This window comes from Neofelis nebulosa, chromosome 2 (genome assembly GCF_028018385.1).
Source record: "Neofelis nebulosa isolate mNeoNeb1 chromosome 2, mNeoNeb1.pri, whole genome shotgun sequence".
NCBI lineage: Eukaryota > Metazoa > Chordata > Mammalia > Carnivora > Felidae > Neofelis > Neofelis nebulosa.
In genome coordinates, this window is record NC_080783.1 from 178,101,548 (window position 1) to 178,118,014 (window position 16,467).

The 16,467-nt window shown below is 54.9% G+C and overlaps 1 protein-coding gene across 4 annotated transcripts in view; it reads right to left on the reverse strand.

The window, feature by feature from the left end:
* ACOT11 (acyl-CoA thioesterase 11) overlaps positions 1–16,467 on the reverse strand; it is a 49,774-nt gene that overhangs the window by 8,524 nt on the left and 24,783 nt on the right. For 3 of the 4 annotated variants that reach the window (XM_058717309.1, XM_058717310.1, XM_058717307.1), the window contains exons 2-8: positions 11,975–12,185; positions 10,967–11,036; positions 5,964–6,033; positions 4,771–4,869; positions 4,150–4,285; positions 2,154–2,310; positions 614–733 (exon numbers count right to left, since the gene is read on the reverse strand). In XM_058717309.1, the coding sequence (XP_058573292.1) occupies positions 614–733; positions 2,154–2,310; positions 4,150–4,285; positions 4,771–4,869; positions 5,964–6,033; positions 10,967–11,036; positions 11,975–12,158 (836 nt within the window). In that variant the 5' untranslated portion in view covers positions 12,159–12,185. The remainder of the gene's footprint in view (positions 1–613; positions 734–2,153; positions 2,311–4,149; positions 4,286–4,770; positions 4,870–5,963; positions 6,034–10,966; positions 11,037–11,974; positions 12,186–16,467) is intronic. The other variant, XM_058717308.1, reaches the window with a different exon arrangement.

Genomic DNA, 16,467 nt, shown 5'->3' on the forward strand with positions numbered 1-16,467 from the left:
CCTCACAGCTAGGATGTAGTTGTGGTGAGCTCCATTTTACAGACAAAAGAACTGAAGCTCAGTGACGGTGAGAAACTTGCCTAAAGTCCAGCCTTTACAGCCAGTAAGGAGCGAGCCAAACTCAAACCCCGGGAGCCTGGCATCCTCACTTTTAACAACTACACGATGATCTTTGAAATCACCAACAAAGACAGATATTTAAAGTAAGCTTTCTTGGAGGTAGCAGGATTCATTCCAAATTAAGGGCTCTGGGACCTAATTGTTGTTTTAGGGAAAAGGTAGGAACGGATTTGACAAATGAGAGAACACTGGCCCTGTGATCTGAGCATGCACAGCATGGCAGGCCCAGAGGCAGGGGCTGGGAAGAGAGACAGAGACAGAGAGCATAGGATACGATCCCGAGACAGCAGGAGGCACAGGGCTGGGGCATCCAGAGGAGGGAACAGCAGAGCCGGAACACGGTCATGGTGAAGGGGCCCAGCAGCCGGGCAGGGTTTAGACCTCACAGGCCTCGTCTACAAGGGGAAGCGTCCCTGGCAGCTTTGCAATTGGGCCCCTTCTTGGGTCAGGAAGAACCCTCAGCCCCCGGGGGGGCCCCGGTCCCTCCCCTTACCTATGCTTGAAGGCGTTGTTGACGATGGCCTTGAGCACCAGGCGGTCCCCAACCTGGGAGGGGCCCCGGAAGTGGAACATCTCAATGGTCTTCAGCGTAGGGTGGGCTCGGCACAGCCGGCTGGGGGCAGGGAGACAGGACAAAAGCCCCCGTGCTTCAGCCACGGGCTTGGGCCAGACTCTCCCCCTGCCCCCATCCACAGACCCAGCCCAGAATCACATGCACCGCCCTCTGGCCCCCCCACTCCCACCTGGCCCAGGACACTTCTGCCCAGAAGAACAGAACTAAAGTCCCCTTTCATAGCTTAGAACAGTCAGGTCTATGTGCACTCAAGCAGCTGAGCTTGAGGAGACAGAAGAAAGAACAGGGCTTGGGGCAAATCCCTTCCCCATTTTCCTTCAACCTCTACGCCCAGCACCTGCTGCTTCTACTACCTAACACCCCCCTCCTGGTTACCCAAAGCTACTTGTCACTCAAGGCCCAGCTGAAGAGCTCTCCTCCAGGAAGCCTGCCGTGACTATCTGCGCTGTGAACTTATTCTGAGATCTTATCACACGCGTAGATAGGGCTGCCCAAAATGGCATTGCGTATGCGCTGTGTCCCACAGGGTAAACACAGGGGAGGGGCCGTTGGAGCCAGGCTCTTCAGAGGTGAGGGGTCATCCCCCTGGCTGAGGAAGACACTCCCCGCAAATACAAAGTCATGCAGGTACTAGGGCATCAATCAGTCAGGGAAAATCCATTAGCATAACTATAAAAAAGACCCCAATATTTAGAGAAGAACAAGCCCCAGACAAGTGCAGAGATTATAGAAGAAGGAAGGAATTATTTTCACCCGTAGGGAGAAGGGAACCGTTAAGAGAGGCTTCCTGGATTTTAGCAGACCAAAAGTAGCAAGGTGGCACGGAGGCAGGTTAGAGCAGGAGCAGAGGCAGAGGCTGGGAATTTGGGGAGGGGGTGGGGAAGGGCAAATGGCTTGACGTGCACCTGGGGACCTAAGATACAAGAAGACAGCAGGCAGGGCCAGGTCAAGGGGAGGCCCTAGCTCCAAGGGGCTTGGCATTTCCAATGTAGGCGGTGGGACTGTGGGGTTGTTGTTTTTTTTTTAATTTTTTCTTTAATGCTTATTTATTTTCGAAAGACAGAGCACGAGCAGGGGAGGGGCAGAGAGAGAGGGAGACGCAGAATCCGAAGCAGTCTCCAGGCTCTCATCTATCAACACAGAGCTGGATGCGGGGCTCGAACCCACAAACCATGAGATCATGACCTGAGCCGAAGTCAGCGCTTAACCGACTGAGCCACCCGGGTGACCCTGGGGTTTTTTTTTTTAAGGAAGGAAAGGCCAGCTCACAGAAAACCACTCCTCTCTGGTTCTCTGGGTCTGAAAGCCCCGGGCTACCCTAACAGAACAGCCAAGCTCCTGAAGCCTTGAATGCCAATGCCAAGCTGGGGGTTCCCACCCCTCCCCGCCCAGAGGGAGCTGGCCAAGGGAAGAAGGGAGAGAAAGGAAGGGAAGCAGAGGCAGCACACTCTCCCCTCACCTGGCTGCGATGGTGGCCACGTTCTCCATCCAGGCCATGATCTGGCCCCCAAAGGTATTGCCTTGGTGATTGGCGTGGGGGGGCAGCACCAGCTCCACGCTCTCCACGCGGGTCCTCTCGGCCGGCACCATGCAGCTGCAGTCTCTACTCTCCAGATCTGACCGGGAAGGACAGAGGGAGGGACGTGGGAAGGGGAGAAGTTCCCAAGGGCAGACCCTCCCACTGGGCAAACACAGGGGCCCCGCCACCAGCACGATCTCTGTCATCCAGATTCTTTTACCGACTCAGCACCACTTGCGCTGGCCCTGGGTGAGGAACAGGAGGACACGGGACGGGGGAGAGGAGGCTGTCTCGGGGCAGTGGGCAGGACAGCCACTTGGAGAGAAGACACACCTGGGTCTGAACCTCGGGTTCAGGTTGTGTGACCCGGGCCAGCCAAGTAAGCCTCTCTGAACCTGTGTCCTCAGCTGTGAAGGGGCAGATGTCAAACCCAGCCCAACAGGGTCATGCAGATGGAGTATGGTCGTGACCCAAGAGTGCTTGGCACCGCAGTCAGGAGACAGACTCTCAAAAGGATAGTTCTTCCCTCCCTCTGCCCCGACAGGCCCTGTCCCTCTGGGGCGATGGCATCAGGAGATCCTCAGCAGGAGAGGCCAGAGAGTAGGCAGGGCCCTGCGGGTCAGAGGAGCAGATACTGATACAACCCCCACCCGCCCAACTCAAAGAGGTGCCGGGGAGAGACTCGTCAGGGAGGGCCCATCAGAGAGGTGGCCTTTTGCTTGGCTTGCAGGCTGCTCCGAGATGCCACAGACAGGGAGGGGAGAGCTTGAGGGGGCCTGAGCCAAGGTCTGGAGACCGGGCAGGTAGGACAGTCCCAGGAAGCAATGAGGCCGTGGCTGGGTTGGAGCTGAGGGCAAGTAGGAGGACAGCACCAGGTGAAGACGCATGGCCCGCCAAGGGCCCAGATGCCAGGCTAAGGCATCTGGACTAACCTTTGTGTGGAAGGGCTATCAGGACAAGAGGGATTTAGGAGGGCTGCAGTGGATCGGTGGCCCTGGGGAATCTCAATGACAGTAGGAAGAGCTGGGAGCCCCCCCCAACCCAAGCCATAGCCCCCAGACCTTGCATACATAAGGCACACAGAACTCAGAGCCCCTCTCACTGCTTGACTGAGGCAGCTGGTTGCACCTGCTCTCTCCCACCCTGGGCGGCTGGACCACTTTGAACTGTCCTATAATTAATTGCCTCCTTTAGGTTTCAAGGAAGACTCCACGTCCTAACGCTCTGGAGACTGGTGAGTGAATCCAAGGTTACCCCTCTGGGCCTTTGCCCAGCCTGTGCTCTCTGTCAGGAAAACCTTTCCCTATCTCTCCATCTGTCAAAATCCTCCTCGTCCACAGGGGATCTTTGTGTGCTGGTATAGAACAATCTCCAACATGTACTTTCAAGGGGAAGGAAGGAAGATACAGAACAGTATGTTCTGTATGTTCCCTTTTGGGTAAAAAGAGAGGGCTAAATAATACACAGCATGCTTAAATATGCAGGGAATCTTCTGGAAAGATCTCCCAAAATGAGTAACTGGAGGGAGCCTGGGTTCTGGGTGGGAGAGAGTCTTGCTTTTTATTCTATATTTATATCTATATGATTTATGTATATATGTGTATATATGTGTGTATATCTATGTGTTCATATATATATGTGCTTTTTAAAAAAAAAAAACCTACAGTCTTCAAGGCCACGCTCAACAGTACCTTCCCCAACACGTTTTGGATAACAAAGGGTTTTCCTGACGTCCTAATTCCATCTTCACGGCTCCCGGGAGCTGAGCAAGAGGCCCAAAAAGACCCTTCCCTGAAGCAGACTTTGAAGCGAGAGGGCCATCAGGACAGTGAGTGGACGTTCCAAGGAGACTCCCTTCCTCCCTCTGCCCACTGGGGGCCTGGGACAGAGGGGGCATGTAGCATGCCCGCTGCCCTCCCCACCCACGGCCGCTCACCATCCTGAATGACGCAGTTGGCCAGGAGGTCCTTGATGGTGTCCGCATAGAGCAGCCGCATGCGCCGCCGTTCAGCCGCCACACTGTGCTCGGTCTTCTCCTCCTCCGTCTGCGGCGTGGTCTGCTTCAGCTTCACCTGTGGGCAGGGGTTGGCACGGGGGGTGCTCAGGACGGGTTTCCTGAAACAGCAGGAGTGCCTGTGCCCCAGCATCGTCACACACTTGGGGCAGCTGGATAGCTACAAGTCTTTGTGCCCTCTTTGTCCCCATCTTCCTGTTTCCGTGTTGACTGATATATCACTTTCACCCTCCAAATGCCCCAGTCCCATTTCTTGGGCAAAGGCATCCAGGACTAGGGGCATCTATAGGACGTGTGAGGGAATGATGAGGCCTGAAGAATCCCCGTGTGAGACACACAGGAGTAGGTGGGGAAGAGGAGAGAGGGAAGGTGCCTGGGGTCTGAACACAGGTAGGGGGAGCCGCCTCTGGGGGCTGTGGATTCCCTGAAGCACCCCCACCTGCACCCCTCGGTCAGTCCCCAGCCTCACCACCCTGGTCCTGGCCGGCCTTGACAAGCACCTGGGTGGTCCAGCCGCATTGTGCAGCCGGGGATAGCCCCCACCTTGGAGAGTTCCCGGTGGGCCACAAAGGTGGCCAAGGCCTTGCACACGTTCCACTGCTTCTCGGAGCACAGGTCCTCAGAGGCCACCTGGATGCCCACCTGGAGAGGAAGAAAGGGTGGGAGGAGTGAGGAGGGGAGAAACAGAGCTCCCGACCTGAGGTTCCACAGCTCAACGAGACAGGAAGTCCCACCCCAGGCCAGACCTCATATTCTTCTATCACTTACTAAGTCTAGACAGCCAGAAACCTGGGATAGGTTCTGATTCTACCCCTGGATCCCTGGAAAGCCTTGGGCAAGTCACTTCCCTTCTCTGGTCCTTGGCTTCCTCATCAATAAAATGGGAGTGAGCATGGGGACGCCTGGCTGGCTCAGCCGGTAGAGCATGTGACTCTTAATCTTGGGGTCAAGAGTTCAAGCCCCACATTGGGCATGGAGCCTGCTTAAAATATGAATGAATGAATGAATGAGGGAGTGAATGAATGCAATGGGAGTGAGCATACCTGCCCTGACAGGGTTACAGAGGGAATGAAAATGAGACTGAACCTAGCAAAGGACTTAAAGTAGGTAAAACGTAGGCTACATTGAAAAGACAGACATCTGGGGGGTACCCAGGGCATACCCAGAGGCAGTCAGGACTCTGCTGCCCCAGCCTCAGTGGCCCAGCTGAGGGACATGGCCTGAGCCTGGCATCCACAGAGCTCACAGAGCCCTGTGCATCACTTAAGAACCCTGCAGCATAGGACTCATGTTCCCATTTCACAGATGGGGAGACAGAGGCTATGGGAGGTAAGCTAACGGACTGCAGTTCAGGCTCTCCCTACTCCAGTCCTGCTGCCTCCAGGGTCAGGCATGGCAGCTGCCTTCCCTGCTTTCTCGTGACCACTGGCTGCTGAAGAGAGTCTTAGGTTAAGGGTGAAGACCAAGGAGACTGGAAGTCAGTCGCACATTGGAATCTATGTGACCTGGTGACCTGGGACAAGCCTCTTCCCCTCCCTGGGCCTCAGTTTCACTTCTGTGCTAGGGGGTGTTGGACAGGAAGATCCTTAGGATCCCCCCAGCCCTGCCAGCTGTTTCAAAACTCTGCTGCCTCAACCAGGGCTCTGCGGGTGTGAGTGTGGCCAGGCTGGGGGCTGAGTAGGGAGAAGAGGTAGAAAACCTACCCACCCACCTACCCACCCCTAGGCAGCACCCACCCCACACACCTCCATGCTAGAGTTGAAGGCCCGGTTCACCTTGGCCTTGATATTCACCACTTGTCCAACACTGGGGAGAGAAGCGCAGGAGGTGAGCCTTCCACTGGGGATAGAGTGAGGGAAGAGGGGCCCCAGATACTTGCAGGGCCTCTGCTGAAGGCAACTGGCAGAGAAATGTCATGGCTTACGGAGCATGGTCACATTGGCAATGTCACCGAGTCCTCAAAGCAAGCTGGCAAGATAGTGTTAGTACCTCGTTGTACAGGTGGGAGAGTGGAGGCTGAGAGAGGGGGCGTGGTTTCACTCATCTCCCCCTTGTCCAGTGAATGCTCAAGCTTCTTTTTGCTTGTGGCTCCACAGTCCCCTCTTCAGGGAACCTGCCCCCACCCAAAGCCCGATACGGTTCATCCTCCCAACACTTCAACAGAGGGGGCCTCTGTCTCCCCCACAATCCTTAAGCTCCACTGGGGCAAGGATCACATCTGCTTTGCTCACCATTGACTTCAAGGCCTAGCACACCTCACAGGGTAGGTCCTCCATAGACAGTGGCCTACTGAATGAACGCATCCCACATCTGCTGAATGCCTACTACATGCAAGGGACTATAAACAAGGGGTGGGAAGGAAAATGGAAACATTAAAGAATGCTTACGATGTCCCAAGCATTACCTCATTAGAGTCTCCAAATAAGCTTGACAAGCTTACATTAGAGTGGATTGAACACCCGAGAGGGTAAGCCATTTGCCCAAGGCCACCCAGCTAAAAAGTGACAGAGTCAGGGTTCTAGACTGTTCTGTTGACTACACCGGCCCCACCTTTTCCAGGTGCAGTCTGTCCCTCTGGAATAATTCCCGTGTCCAGATGAACAGTCAGACTCCCTAGAGGCGCCACCTCACCTGCTCTGTGTCTAACCAGAGGCACAGAGTGTGCCCAGCTGATAGCCTATGAGGAGGAGGCAGAGGCTGGAGTGACCTTGAGCAAGTCCTTTCACCTCTCTGTGCCTGGGCCACAAACATGGACAGCACAGGGCTAATTTCTTTCCCAAAGGCACAGCCTCTTCCCCAAGGCTAGGAAGGGTCCCTTCCAAGGGGACTGCCTGTCAAGGGGTGGCAGTGGACACAGTGGCAAGAGCCACAAAGGCCTGGGCTCCAGCCAAGCTCTACCGTGACTGTCACACTACTGAGTCGTGTGACCTGGGATGAGTCACTTTGCCTCTCTGAGCCTATCTCCTTGTCTGTAAAGTACAGAGAAGGCGTGACTACTGAGGGTCAGGCTAGAGGAGGTAAGACAGAGCCGGTGCCGGGAGCTCTGTGAATAACAGGAGCTCACGTTTGCCAAGGTCTTGTTCATTTCTGTTCATGTTGTTAGCGGTCCTAACTGGTCCCCGTGGAAGGGACTGTCGTTTTTTGGAGATGCATGCTGACATATGGAGGGATGAGTGTCATGATATCTGCAACTTACTTTCAAATAGTTCAGAAAAAAACAGAGAGAAGTCTGTGTATTTACTTATCCATATATAGATAACGCATATGTAGCAAAAAAATGTTAATTCTTGAATCTCGCTGGTGGTGATCATTGCACTATGCAACTTTTCTATAACTTTGAAAGTTTTCATTATAAGAAATTGGGAAAAAAATTCCATGATCCCTGAAATAAAAATAACAGTCTATTTTCTGTGGTGCTAAAAAAAAAGAGAGAGATTTGTGTCTCTTCTTCATCCCCCTCCTCCTCCTACCCCTCCTATTCATCCTCCTCCTCTTTCCTCTCTTTCTCCTCCCCCTCCTCCTCATCCCCCAACTACCCCCCTCCTCCCCCCTCCTCCATCTCCAAAGCCAAGCAGACACCCATTTGGACTCCTGAGCTTTTCTTCCTTCCTGACTCTCTTCCATCCCACAGCTCAAGCCAAAACCGGCTCCTTCCCCAGGGTCACTCCTTCCCCAGGGCCACTGCCCAACTTCCTCGGGGGCCACCTTAAGCCTCCAGCCCCCCAACACTCCCTCCAGGTGATCTTCACATCACAGAGGCAGCTCCCACAAACAAGTCTGAGCCCCATTCAAGCCCTTCCCCAGGACCAATTTACTGTCAAGGGACAGAGGAGCATGTTAAATGACACCACAGTGATGCTAACAGCAAAACCCGGATGATGGAGAACTAAGAGGGCAGATGACCAGGAGAGAGATGGTGAGGGGACAGGGTGCTGGGGGGAGGCATAGCACCTATAGATAAAAAAAAGACTTGAGGGACACAGCAATCAGTTGCAACCTTATTTGTATCTAGGCTTGGACAACAAAAATAATCGTAAAGCAAAACAAAATGAAAACAGGGGCACCTGGGTGGCTCAGTTGGTTAAGACTTCGACTCTTGATTTCAGCTCAGGTCATGATCTCATGGTTTGTGAGATCAAGTCCCACATCAGGCTCTGCACGGACAGTGTGGAGCCTGCTTGGGATTCTCTGTCTCTGCCCCAGGCTCCCTTGCACTCTCTCTCTCTCTCTCTCTCAAAATAAATAAAACTTTAAAAAATAGAATAATAGGGGTGCCTGGGTGGCTCAGTTGGTTGAGCGTCTGACTTCAGCTCAGGTCATGATCTGGCAGTTCCTGAGTTCGGGCCCTGCGTCGGGCTCCATGCTGACAGCCGGAGCCTGGGAGCCTGCTTTGGATTCTGTGTCTCCCTCTCTCTCTGCCCCCTCCCTGCTCACACTCTATCTCTCAACAATAAATAAATGTTAAAAGAAAAAAAATTTTTTAATAGAATACTAAATTTTAAAAATGGAAAAAAACAAAAGCAGTTCCTACCACTTAGAGATACATTTTGAAATATTTTTAAATGGCAAAAACAAAAACAAACAAACAAAACAACTTCTCCAGTTTTCCTCAGGTGCATCCAGGCCTCTCCTGACCACCAACCATGCTCCTGACCCCATCCCCAGCTTGCCCTCCTTCCCAGCATCCTCTCTGGCTTGCCCTTCCACCCACATCCTCCTCGGCCCAGACTCACCTTCACTCTCTGAGTCCTGTGGCGGGTCCACCCACCATGCATGCCCACTCCCCACCCCCAGCCCTCTCCTCCCTAGCTACTCTGGGTGCCAGAACCTGCATTGGCAGCAGAGACCTAGAACTGGCCCAGACACAGAGCTCCCCTTGCCTTCTAAGTGTTCCTACATACAGTATTGATGGTACTGAGCCAGTTCAAACACCTCCTCCAGGAAGCCCCCTTTGACTACCCCCTATGCCATTACACTCACCCCCAGACATACAGAAAATGCATCCCATTGGTTAAGAATAAGAGTTCCGGGGCTCCTGGGTCCTCCACTAGCTACCCGGCCTTAAGCAAGTTATTTTGCCTCTCTGTGCCTCAGTTTCCTAACCTGTAAAATGAGGATACTCATAGCCAGAACCTCACAACATTGTTCTGAGGATTAAATAGGTTAATGTATTAAAAAAGCATTACAAATTAAGCATCAATATTAGTTCATTCATAGTGACAAAGGTACAACACCAATTAAAATGTTAATAACAGGGGAACTGGCTGTAGGGTATATAGGAACTTTCTGTATGATCTTCTGAGCTACAACTTTTTTTGTAAATCAAAAACTACTCTAGGGGCACCTGGGTGGCTCAGTCAGTTGAACAACCAACTCTTGATTTCAGCTCAGGTCATGATCTCATGGTTCATGGGATCAAGCCCCGTGTCAGGGTCTGTGCTGATGGCACGGAACCTGCTTGGGGTTCTCTCCCTCCCTCCCTCTCACTCTCTGCTCCTCCCCCACTTGTGCACTCACTCCCACTCTCTCTCAAAATAGATAAAGAAGCACTTTTTTTAAAAACTACTCTAAAATAAAAGATATTTAGAGTATGACAAAGCACCCACGTGTCGGAGATCATGATTAGCATGGCACATACCCCTTGAATTCAAATTCTGTTTCTACACCTGCACAAATGGGAGCTCCTGGGGCACAGGGACCATGCTCCAGTTGACTTTGCATACCCCAAACCCAGCGTGGGCCTTGATCAGGAACAGGCGCAGGTAGTGAAAAAGGACCGAATAAACGAAGACAGGAATTGGCCACATTTTCTCCTTAACTCAACGTGCTGGTACCCAGAAAGCCCTGACTCAGTCCTTGGCATTTGATGTCCTAGGCACTGATGGTGAGTTTCGGAGCAGGAGTGGAGGCCAAAACACCGTATGCAGCCCCTGCAAGGCTGGGCTGAGGGCTTTGCATCAGTGTAGACAGTTTATTGGGTTTTTTTAATGTTTATTTTTGAGAGAGAGAAGCAAGTACGAATGGCAGAGGGGCAGAGAGAGACACACACACAGAATCCAAAGCAGGCTCCAGGCTCTGAGCTGTTAGTACAGAGCCTGCCACGGGGCTCGAACCCACGAACCGCAAGATCATGACCTGAGCCAAAGTTGGACACTTAACTGACTGAGCCACCTAGGTGCCCCAGTATAAACGTTTTAAAAAGCAACTACAAAACAAAACAAAACAAACTGCAACGTAGTGAACTCCTCATTCTTGGAGGCATGTAAGCAGAAGTTGAATGGCCCAAGTTTCTGACTCAGGCTTTTCCAAGGGACCTTGCCTAGGAAACATTCTACAAGTGACCAATGACCCATAGAGAATGTCCAAGTTCAAAAAGATATGCACCGTTTAAGACTAATGCCTTCCATTCTGCAGATCAGAAAACTGAGGCCCAGAGAAAGAGACTGACCACCCCAAAGTCACACAGCACCCCATGATGCCGCCTCAGCAACGTCCAACTCCAAACCTGGCCGCGGGAACCCACCCCGCAGCACCCAGCAGCAGCCCAGCTCCTAGCCCGTGCCTCTCCCAGAGCCCCTGCAGATGGGCCACTACCTGCTCTGCAAAGGCCCTCGGTCTGTCAAGTCAGGTTCCAGGGCTCTGCACGGCTCACAGGCTGACCAGGTGGGGAGAGGGAGGAGGAGCCCTCCGTTGGTGGTGGGCAGACCAGGGGGACCAAGGAGCAGGAGGGGCCACTTACCTGATGGTGTGCTCAAAATAGATATCGTCCATGGAGGCGGTGACGCAGGGGCAGCCAGCGTGCCTCTCGGCTGGCATCAGAAGAAAGCCGTGGGTTAGCATCATCCCCCTGTCACCAGGCCTCTGATCAAATGTCAGGCGGCCAGAGCTAAGGTTGTGCCTCCTTGCCCACACCCACCCTTCTCTAGTTTTCTTCACCTCGCTTACTGCGCCCTGACCCTGCATATCTATCCAGGTTTTGTCCATCTGGGGTCTCTCCCTTCTGCCAGACTGCAAGTTTCTTGAGGGCAAGGATTTTTGCCTGTCTTGTTCACTGCGGTGCCCCAGCCTGGGAACAGTGCCTGGCTCAGGAGACACTCCATGAGCAGCTGTTGAATGAATGAAAGATCACACTGGGCTATTCTAGTTCTCGGCCCGCTCAGGTGCCGTACCCCGGTCCAGTCACCTTCACCCACCTCTGTTTCCTTGCCCGAGTCATTCTTACTGGCAGGACTGCGTTCACTACCTTAGTGCCTCCGGAATCCCTCCCCTGTCCCCAGGGCTGAGTCACGGCTTCTGGTCTGTTCTCCCACAGACCCGATTCTGCCTCTTTCCCAGTGCTGGGGGGCAGGTAGATCACCTATCTGTGCCCCTACTGGACGGTGAGCCCCCTGCGGGTGGGAGAGTACTCAGAGCTCAGTTCAGCTCCACTCAACTCAGCAAGGCGGGCAGCGGTGGCCTTTGCTCAGGGCACTCTCGGGCCAGTCTCGGAGCAGCCACATTTGAAGGTGCAGGGACAGAAGGTGCAGGGACAGAGCTGTGGAGGTCTGGGGGAGCGAGGGCGGGCCCCAGCTGAGCGTGGAGAAATTGGAGGGGGCATCTCAGGAGGCTGGAACAGTACGAGCAAAGGGCAGGACGAGGAAGGAGCACGGCGCTCGGGAGGGCCAGTGACCGCCTCTGATAATGGAGGACTCCCCTCTGGGTGGTGGGGCCACCGGTGGGAGGACAGCTGCACCAAGCACGGGCTCACCGGACAGGCAGGCCGTGGTGTCGATCCACTTGAGCAGCTGCCCGACGCTCAGCTCGCCGCGCTGGTTGGTGTGGCAAGGCAGCACGAGCTGGCTCATCTGCACCTCAGTGGGGTTCCGGTACCCCTCACCACCCGCCATGGCACCGTCGTCTTTCTCTGCGTGCGAGGCTGACTTCCGGGACATGCGGCTTGAGAACACGGAGGCGAAGCCCTGGGAAGAGGTGGGGACGGGAGGTCAGCTCACTGCAGGATCTCCGGGGTCCGTCCGACCTGAGACCCGACTGCCACAGGGAGAGCGGACGGCGCCCCGGGGACACCTCCCGCCAGACCCCAACTCCAAGAGTGGCCACCACCCTCAGACCCCAGGAGGCTCGCTGGATGCCACTTCCACCCAGTTTCCTCTTGGCCAGCACCCCATGTTCACAGGACCTCGGACCTCAGGGAGGGGGAGGGGAATCCAGTCCTTCTCCCTCCAGCTCGTGGGCCAGTTGGTTCAAGGTCTGCCTCAGATTGACCTTCATTCTTGCAAGACTCCCCCTCTCTCTGCAGGGAGGCCTGGTGAGCCCTCTAGTAGTCAAGCCTGGGGATCTGTTGTCAATAAAGTAGCCCAAGAAGCAGCCGCTGTTTCGCCCCCAAAGGGCCCTTCCTCGGGCTCCTTCTTTCTGCAGACGACACCAGAGGCAGCACCCCCGTTGGGTGTCCCCCTGTCCCGAGCACTTGGCTTTATGACTAGGAGCGCTCACGCAGTCCCTGAGCAGCTGTCTGAACCAGGCCAGGGCCGCAGCAGCTTGCAGCTGGCGAAGCAGCCGAGAAAAGCCTCAAACTCCTGAACTGAGGTGAAATTTCTGCCCAGGGCCCGGCTTGCCTCATTCCCTGGGCGGAAGGGGTAGACGAGCACCCGGCAGCGGCCTGGATGGGGTGGGCTGGGGAAGGGGGGGCCTCCCGTCTCTCTGGCCCGCTGTCCCTAAGAGGCCGTGAATGAGAGCTGGGGACACCTGCATGTGTGAGAAAAGTGACACAAGTTCCGATTCTCACGGCAATGATAACAGCCGCTGCCAATACTGATCTAGCGCTTACTAAGCGGCAAATACTCTCTTCTGAGCACTTTGCGTGTCCTGATTCCATTTTATTCATGCAAAAAAAAAAAAAAAAAAAAAAAAGCCTGAGGTAGGTTCACTGGTGCCCTCGCTTTACAGGTGATGAAATGGAGGTCCCAGTACGTGGCAAAGTCTGGCTGCGGCACAAGGTCTGGCTGCAAAGCCCGAGGTCCTACCCCCCACACTACACGGTCTGCTCCTGGGGCTGAGAAGAATCCAGGGCCCTGGGCCTGGACTCAGCAGCAACCAGTGCCATGACCCGACGCTGACCCTACCACAGACGCACACGGGGTCAAGGACGGCTCCCGTGCTGGAGTCCGTGCTCCTTGAGTAACCTCCCCCACGAGGCTCCCGTAGCTAATTCAATACGTTCAAAGCACGCCAGGGTGACTCGTTCAAGGTCACTGACCCCCAAGGGGCAGAAGTGGGATTCAAACCAGGCCTGTCTGACCCAGAATAGCTTCTGGGTTCCCAGAGAGGCATCTTGTTCCCGAGAGCCCCTGGGTATGACCAACAATGCCAGACTCCGAGGAGAGAGAGGAGGGCAGCCCCAGCCCCAGCAGCCTGGGAAGAGGCCTGCAGGGTGCCAGGCTGCCAGGCTTGCAGGCTCCTGTTGGCGTCTGGCAGGCCACTGTGGTCCGAGCAGCAGGACCCATCACCATGGTAACCACTGCCAAGGCATTTCCGGCCTGTTGTGCGGGGGGGGGGGGGGGGGGGGGGGGGGGCGCTGCTGCGGCATGATGTGGCTGCCTTTCTGGGTGTGGGAGATGGTGGAGGGAGGAGGCAGACAGATTCCATTTACCCACGCTCTTCCCAAACCCATGCCACAACCAGGGGTTCTGTTCTGGGCAGAACATTCCAGAAAGAAGTGAAAGAGTAAGTTAGGGAAATGGGGGAGGCAAGACGCAGAGGGTGAGTGGTCAGAAGAAAGGGAGCAGACCATCGGGGGTTTCTGGGCAGTTCCAGGCATACACACGGGGAAGCCTTACATACTACGCCTCTGCTTTACAAACCTGTTTTCACATCTGCCACCTCACTGGATCCTCCCAAGGAAGGCAGAGGGTGAGGACTGCTGACCCCATTTTACAAAAGACGAAAGTGAGGATGGAAAAAGCCCTAGACCAGCGGTCCGGACACCTGAGGTCCAGTCCTCCCTCTGCTTCTCACCTACTCGGTCTCCACTCCCACCAGCCTCCTATTTCCTATTCTATGAAAAAGAGTCCCTGCCCTCCCATTGAACTGTACATGCCTGGAGGCAGGATCTTGGCCTTGTTCAATCATTCATTCATTCACCAAGCATTTCTCCTTTACCCTGGACCTAACATTGAGAGAACAAAGATAAATTGGTCCATTCCCTTTGAGAAGCTCCTGCTTAGTGCTTATGCTTAGAAGGTCCCGGCACACAGTAGGCCCTCACCAAAGGTTTGTGGAGGGACAATCAGAGGCAGACTTGAGTTCAAATCCTAGCCCTGTCCCTCTGGTGCTATGTGATTCCGGATTAAGTCCCCTCCCCTTCTGAACCTCATCTGTGACTCGCTGGGCAGGCAGAGGCAGGGGAAGATTGCCAATCCCTAAGGTACCCCCAGTTCTGGTTTCAGGATTCTGGACTCTAACCCCGCAGGGTTCTAGCATGTCCAGCTGACATTTCCATTGAAATGGAAGCTGAGAAGTCCTGTCACCCTGTCAGACAGGAAACAGCATGATCTTCTGAGCAGGGCTGAGCTCCCAGGCAAACTGAGGGCCAAGACCTGCTGTGGCTGTCCCCCTGTCTCTTCAAAGAGAGGGGCCCAGAGCCCCTGGGCTGGAGCACGAGTAGAAGGGACAGAGTAGCACTGGCGGGCCCAGGCACAGCCTCTCAGACTCCAACTCCTTCTTTGGCTCTAAGGCAGTCTGCCCACACCATGGCAGGCCAGGCTGGCCCTCCTCCTATCCCAAGGTGGGCAGGCAGCCAGCCTGGGTGACAGGGGCGTGTGCAGCCCAGACAAGCTCTGGCCAATGGGGCCCCAGAGCCAGGCCACTCCTCCCAGGGCCAGTCACAGGAGAGCAGAGGCCCTGGATGGAGTCAGGGACTGCAGCAGCCAGGCAGGCTGAGCCAAGACAGCTGACAGGGAGGGCAGAGCCTGCTACAAAGGTGGAGAGGGCACCCGGGGGTCAGAGATGTACCCTCTCAGATGGCAGATGTGCCTGCGGCTGGCCCAGACCACAGCAGACCTGGCCAGATTTGGTCATCCCAGACTAGGTCTCAGCTGGCTACACCATGGGCTCTGCGTCCCTCCTCCCGGGCCACAGGAGGCATCCCGTGTCACAGACCTGCTGCGTCAGAGCAGGAGAGGCCACTTTGCCCAATCCCTTCACAGCTGAGGAGACTGACACACACAGAGGGACAGGCTGGTCCAGGGTCATAGAGCTGAGGAGCCAGGATGAGCCCCCCTCAGCCAGGGCTCCTTCTAGACGATTTGACAACAACCCCACACAAACAGATGACCTCGATGTCCTCTCTCTCCTAAGTACCAAGTCCCAGTGACCTGCCTTCCCTAAACTCTCAGGCTCCCCCTCTGCCCTGACAGCTCAGGCCCTGGCTAGGCACTGCCTGCTCACTAGACTGTCTCCGCAGCCTGTCCCCAGGCCTACAGTCTCTCCACCTCCTTCTAGCTTCCACAAGCACCAGAAGGATCTTCCCAAACAGCAAATCCACCAACACGACAACCATAATTTTCTGTACCCTGTCTTACAGGACCACTAGGTCTGGCCTTTACAGCCCCACCCACCCATGCACCCACCCCCTTCCCCCACATACTGTGGGACTTGATTCTGTCCCTTAGGACCACACAGACCTCTCTGAAAAGCAAGCCAGACCAGACACCTCCCCTGCTCAAGACTCCTCAATGGCTCCCTACTGCTCTCAGGATAAAGTTCCTGCCAGGGCCCCCAGCAGCTGCTCTCCCAAGGTCTAGACCACATGCCATTCCTCAGAGCGCCACTCTTACCCAGTTCCTTTCCCCACCATGTGGGTGCTGCTTCTGCCTAGGATCCCTTTATCTGCCCCGTGTGCCGGGTAAGCTCTTCCTCCTCCCTCTTCAAGCCCCCACCACCTCTTCCCCAAAGAAAGTTGGGGCCTCCCTGGCCCCACAGCCTCGTCTGTCTCCATCACAGTCCCAACCAAACTGTGTAGTCACTGTTTTGACAGCCACCCCCCTCATCAGATAGGCATTCCCTTGGGACAGGGACAGACTCAGTCCTACCACAGAGCAGGTGCCGAATAAAACCTACAGAAGAGGAAAAGGAAGGAAAACACTGGTGACAGGGCGGTCCCAGAGCTGAGATGTGAAGACAGGATGGTTTAAGGGGCAGAAAGGACACGAAGGGGGAACAGAACAACAGTGGCTCAGGGGATGG